This window comes from Crassostrea angulata, chromosome 10, assembly GCF_025612915.1.
Source record: "Crassostrea angulata isolate pt1a10 chromosome 10, ASM2561291v2, whole genome shotgun sequence".
Lineage (NCBI taxonomy): Eukaryota > Metazoa > Mollusca > Bivalvia > Ostreida > Ostreidae > Magallana > Magallana angulata.
The window spans coordinates 46,412,465-46,419,447 of NC_069120.1; the positions used below are offsets into that span (position 1 = coordinate 46,412,465).

Genomic DNA, 6,983 nt, shown 5'->3' on the forward strand with positions numbered 1-6,983 from the left:
GCTGCTGCCTTTTAGATTATCATGATTTATCCCCTTTAAAAGAAGAGCACCACATAAAGATAATGGAAAATTTTATAATAAAATATCAATCGCAACTTCTCGGGCCTTTCCGGCAAGCTCGGAAAAACACCTCGAATGTATTAACATCACCGGATGTTAGAATTTTATACAAAATGGAGTCGCTTCCCATTAAAATAAGTATCGGCTAGACAGTCTTGTATGTCGCTTCTGTGTTATATTTTAGTGTATATCGTTTACTTTAATGAAGAATAGCTCACATCTCAACAGATCGTAAAATGTATTCTATTTATTTCAAGTTTTACAAAAAGGGGGGTTGTCATGGACGCCTAGGTAATACATTCGAGGTGTTTTTCCGAGCTTGCCGGAAAGGCCCGAGAAGTTGCGATTGATAAAATATATGACATTTTTCTTTACCAAATAGTAGTTGACAGCTTCAAAAAAGCGTTCGCGGGTTATAAGCAAAAGATTTCTGCAAAGATAGCTATACCTTCATAACTTAACTCGGCCGCATGAATGATACAAAAAGAAAACATTTTATTGTTTATATATATATTATAGATACATTGTTTTGTTTATACTGTTAATGGACATCAGTACGTTAGATAAAAGGAATTAACAGCCAAATTGTCTCCCATAGGAATTTGAGTCTGACATAAGCATGATTATTTTAAGCTGTGCGTGATTTTTTTTATCATTCTATTCCAACCAATCTATCTATATCTGTTGCTATATCAGTAAATTGTCAGTGTTGCTCTCTTGTTACACAACAATGTAATATCGTGCTGATCTGATATATGTATGATTTGATCCCTACAGTATGGCGTCATATTCTACATTTTAAAATTTTTACTTCTACAAATAGATTTTGCTTTACGCTTCATGCATTTACAGATATGACATTAAACTTTTGTTCATTGTCTTTGATACTGTGGAATTGTGGAACACTTGATCACCCACCCCGCCCCCAACCAATTTTAGACTCAAAGGAATTTACATATATCGTGCTTGCATATAAATATAATCAAGATGTCATTATTATTGTTATATATTATGATGGGATGTATTGCGCAAAGTTGTATACTTTCTGTAAAACTGGAACACATTCTGTGGATTTTAAAGGAATTAAAATCATTTTGTCATCATTAACTTAATATACGAGACTGCGACCGAAAGTTCCAATAACTACACAGAGCATAAGCGCAATGATTCGCGAAGACATGTACGAAGTATATGAACATGTATTTTTTCAAGTGAAAGATTTGGTAACTGCACTATATTCCGCCCGTTCTCTCCTCACAAATCCTTTCGTAAGAAGAGGAGATGACCATAGACCGTGTACTTGAAAAGTTTATCTTAGCCCCATGTATGCTTATTTCAAACTTTTGTTTAAAAGGAGAGAACAATGTTTTAAAATAAAGTTTATAAAAGTTAAAAAAAATGTCTATAATATTTTGACATATTTTTACATTTTGTTAGATAAATATAATATAGTTTCATGCATAGTTATAATTGCTTACCGATCTGATTAATAAATAAATCGTTAGACGTCAAATAATAATTTTTTAAAAAAGATTTCGTGACGAATATGTAAACGGAATTTTCATCGAGCGAAATATCTAATTTCGAACGCACCCTTCTTCCAAAGGAAACCTACTTTCGGTTTTGAAATATTTTGGAAGTCCGAAACAGTGTGCTGTTTCATATGAAATAATGAATAGAATGGATGATTTACCAGAAAATCTTTTGTTGAAAATATTTGAGTATCTTGCTGTGAAAGAGCTTTGTATTGCTGGCAGGTAAATATCGGTCCTTGTTGAACCGTCGATAATGATTATTTTTTTCCCCATAGAAAGGCCAGACAAAGTCAGAGGGTATTGACACAGTCTGAGCAAAAACTAGGTTAAAAAGTAAGATGAAACTTGTATTTAGCAAAATTGTCTTGATCATGGGCACGAGGCACGCCGTACATTTCTGATTTCAAAATATTCCATTTCCCGTTGTTGACACAATATAAATTGAAACCCCCAGTCACCTCCCTTTGAAGCATAATCAACCAAATGTTGTTAGAAATGACATATGAATACTGGTTTCTACAATGTGCATTTTTCTACCAAAAGCATGTGGATAAGGTTTCGATTGTATAAACAGATACAGGGGATTGTCATCTTCATTAGAATGCATATTAACCCCACCTAATCTGTAACTGATGCTAAAGAAATGCTGAAATGACAAAAAAAAACCTGATGACCCTATATAAACTAGAATTATTTATATTTCAATGATTAAATGGTGTTCATTCTAATTGAATTACAGGGTCTGCAGACAATGGAGAAGAATAGTTCGTGATAACACTCTATGGAGGCATGTTGATCTCCTGAACTATCGCCTTGATTTAAAGAAGATGTGGAAATTGATTCGAAGTCACCTGTCTGAATGTTTGCTCTCCATTAAGATCAAAGGTTTCTTGGACACAGGTGAATTCATTTTCTCAAGTCAATGGTTTCTGATCTGCTCCTCTCTACATAAACTCTGACTGAACTTGCATACATGTAGTTTGACGTGACTAGAAACCCGACTCTCTGCTTGGTGTCATAAAAGTTTGCATGATCAAATAAGAAACAGTGTTTCATGATTGATGTTAATGGTTCAACGATTAACATTGCTCTGTTGTCATTATAAAATATGGACATGCTTATAAGTTACTTTACTTAGCACTACTGGTTTTAGTCCAATGAAATTCAACTTTTCTTTAAATTAAAATTTTTTAAACAACTTGTACATGGGCGCAGCCATGCTGTTAAGTATTTCATTTCAATCACTTTTCTGATTGGTCAAAACGAGAGGTTGCGGCAGTTCAAAAATGTGTAATCTCGATAGATGAAGAAATAGTAAACCCACATATCTATTGCCAGTTCGGTCAAGGGTGTATATAGAGCAGAGCAGATCAGAAACCCTAGACTTGGGAAGATGAGGTGAATATTGACTTACAACAAATACACGTCTTCAATGTATAAAGGTTGGGTATATACTAAAGTTGACTTATTTTATTGCATTAAAATGTTTATAATCTTGGGGTTTTTATTTTTTATAGGAAAACCAAAGTTTGGTGCTTATTCTTTGTCAGATGCCATGTTGAAGGATCTAAAAGAAAGGTGTCCAAACTTGAAAGAAATTCACCTAAAAAATTGCAACACAATGAACTTGGATCCCAGTCTGCTGCCTTCAGGTCTAGTCAAATTAACGCTAGAAAATTGTGCTATTGAGCCAGGTTTGATGAAGCATTTTACAAGAGATTTGCCAGAGTTGTCGTATTTAGATGTGTCCAGAACTGTGAGATTTGATGATAGAGAGTTGTCGTATGTGTGTGGCACAGACCAGCTAAAAGTACTAATAATGAATGGTTGTTACAGAGTAACAGCAGAAGGTTTGTCAAAGGCAGCACAACAAATGGCAAGCTTAGAAAGGATGGAGATTGGGGATGCTGCCATTGAAAACAAAAATCAGAACTTTGAACTGGCAGCTCATCACATGACACGTCACATGGTCTCTCTGAAACATTTGAATTTACAAGGCTGCAAACCATTAACTTCAGATGTACTGAAGGTTCTCCTCTCTGGTTTGAAGAAGTTGGAGACCCTTAATGTGGCCTGCTGTTTGATGAAGTACGATTCATTTGTAAACATAGAACCATACTTGAAAAAAATAAAACTTCTGGAAATTTGTTCCTCTGAGATGGGACATCAACAAGTAGAGGATTTGGAGTCCATCTTGTTAGAATGCTCAGTCAAAATGGTGAGATGTGTTAAAAGTTGCAGTTCTGCTGTGGTTTCATCCTAGTACATGTATATGTACTGTTTATATAGAAAGGCATACAAAAACTGCATGACTATCTGATTTCACTACACAGTTTATTAGCATATACTGGTATGCTTGAACATTTTTATTATTTATTATAATTTATTTTGACCATGTACATGCATGTATTTATATACTTTTGAGATTTTTAAAAACATATTCCTTAAGTAGATTCAAATGTTTAACTAAGATATAATATTATTTATTATGAATATTGACATTGGCTTATCATTAGAAATATTATAAGCAATTCAAATTTAGCATGTGTTGAAATGTGAGTATTGCATCTAGATTAATATTTATATAATTTTTGTTCTGTGATAGTTTTAAATTTAATTTTTCTTCTGTTTTTTTTTTTCAATATTTAGTATACATGTGAAATATATTATTTACATTGTACATAAGTTGACTCAGGAATAGTAAAATAAACAAAGTACTGAAGTAGTACTGAAAGCCGGACTCTTTTGATGTGTCATTATGCATATTTTGTAGTAAAAACTGGCTATCTCTCTCTCTCTCATGCACCAGAGAGCGACTGATTTGTTTTGTTAGCGGCTATAAATAAAAATGTGTCTGTCTAGTAGAAAAAAATCAACAGTTGCATTGAAATTTGAAACGAGCGTTATAAAATCAACCCCCTTCCCTTCATTACTTGCAGCCAAACACCAATGCTCTGAAAAGTAGTTCATGGAAATTCATGCGCATTGTATATGTGCCCAAATTGCGTAGTCTTGTTTAAAAAACACGTATTTAATAAGAACATGGCCCTCTGTGTAACTATTTGGTACAGCGGAAGTTTTTACTTTGACGCTGTTTGGTTTTTTGTTTACTTTTGAAGTTGTGCTATTTTTAGTATCACTGGTGATTTGCCTGCCTACAGCCAGGACTCTGCTTTCAGCAAAGCCCAGCTAAAAAATGAAAATTCAATTCAGTTGTTGTACCAGTAATTCCCCTTTACTTTAATTTAAAAAAAAGGCCCATGGGCTAAATGGTTAGCATGGAAAAGGAGCCATAGCATGACTTTTGATATTAATTACAATACAGTATTCAGTGCCCAATAAATTGATGAGTTAAAATTTGTGGATGAAAAATTACATGCATATGTTTAGTTAATGGATCAGATCATTTTAAACAAGAGGCCTATGGGCCACATTGCTCACCTGAGCAACACTAGAAGTAATGAAATCAGCTTAATGGAGGCATAATACAAAATATCTGGACAATGAGTGACAAAATAGATCCTGTATTCAAATATCTACACAATTTTTTCAAGGTGTTCTTATGTAAAAAATGTGAGGATCAAAAAGTTTTAAAGTAACATTAACAATTCATGAAAATAGGGATGATAAAAGGGAGGGTGTGGTAGATGATATGCCTCTTTCTGTAACTCTGGTGGCCTGAACAGTCAATGAAATTGTATGATGTATTTAGTACATGCAAGAATAATGTAAGGTGAAACTATTTGAACAATTTACATGTTAAACCCTCTGTTAATATTCAAACTGACTACATGAAAAATACCTTGAAAGACATCTTATTTAAAGTTTTATTTTAATAAAATTAATGAATAAAAAATAAAAATGAATGTATACAGAATACAATTTCTAATGGAACATTAAATACATTTAAATTCACTCAAGACATTTTTATACATATACATGTACAGAGTTTGGTGACCCATAAATTAATAATGTAATAAAGTCAACAGTATATTCCATCATAAAGAAAACATTTGTTTCCCTGACATTGGTGATATTTGATCACTATTAATCGGTCTTTTTAGATTTCTGTTGTTTCTTGATTTTGTTAATGTTTGCTTCACGTTTGGCCTTTTTCTTCTGTTCCTTTTCCTTGGCTTCAATTTGTTTTGCTAAATTCCATGCTAGAACAGCACTGATCAAGAACAGGGGTGACAAACAGAGAAGCACATAATAAACAAAGTTCCAAGGATCTGTTGCTGCCCACTTTATCATACTCATCAGCATCTCTCTCCAATCCCAGTCAAACATTGTATAGTTTTAAAGATGCCAACTATAAATGACGAGACATACAATTATTTTTGTTCACAAAGACTGCAAGAGACATGCTGTAAGATACAAGTTAGAATACAAGATATATACCAGTAAAATCTATACCACATACTACATTGAATATTAGAATAATACACACCCTCTGTAAATACTATACTATTTGTGTTTACCTCAATGCAGAAACAAGTGCCTGTGGTCTACATGTTTACATGTATTGCACATGTTGGGAATAATCGCCCAAACGGGATATAGAAATACAGTGCAAAAAAAAAAAAAAAGATCTTTTTTTATTTGGCAAAAAATATTGAAAAACTAAATCTGCGTTTAAATACACAAAATTAAACAATATTTGGTAAACGAGCTTTTTTGTAACCCTATAGTTGAGAAATTGATCCCTCAGTATATCAAAAACTTCTTGGGGATCACTCTCAAACTGTAGAGTTACAGAAAAACATGCTTACTAAAAGTTGTTGTAATCTATTTAATTAGTCGGTACATTATCTAAAAATAAAGATATATATATATATCATATATGTGCAATCATTGATACATTGTGTGATCAAGTGATAAGTGTACACCACGTAATAGTTAGATCATATTACTGGTAAGTAAAATTCAATGAAGTGACCGAGCCCCTTAATTGCGTAAATTTTACTACATATTATTTACATGTAACTTGCTTAGAACATAACCACTCATTGACTCATCAAAAGTTCTACGCCATTCAGCAGACTGTTCAGACACTATCTCTCTACTTTGTTCATGGCTGTCTTAGCTGTCGATCGAAATGTGACGTCGCTGTGAATTTAGAGAAATTCTTAACAATTAAAAACATCACCTAATAGAATATTTAGGGACTTCTGATTGGATGAAAAAGTGGGTTATGTTCTAAAACAAAAAAAGATTACTAGCATACTCTGACTGTTCTGGATATTATATTTAATATATCCCACCGGCTGACTTAAAAGCTAACATTGTGTACATATTTATGCGGATATTAAATATTTTCCCCATTTTTGCACTGTAAATTTATATCCTTTTTTGGGGTATATTTAATGGCAATATTTATCACACAAC

General features: G+C 32.9%; 1 protein-coding gene across 1 annotated transcript; it reads left to right on the top strand.

Moving 5' to 3' along the window:
• Positions 1–1,656: 1,656 nt before the first annotated feature.
• On the top strand, positions 1,657–4,340 carry LOC128166002 (F-box/LRR-repeat protein 12-like; the record flags this gene model as incomplete). Its single annotated transcript, XM_052830922.1, has 3 exons — positions 1,657–1,817; positions 2,335–2,495; positions 3,113–4,340. Coding segments are annotated over 3 exons (1,068 nt in total), but the record flags the coding sequence as incomplete, so codon positions are not given.
• Positions 4,341–6,983: the final 2,643 nt, after the last annotated feature.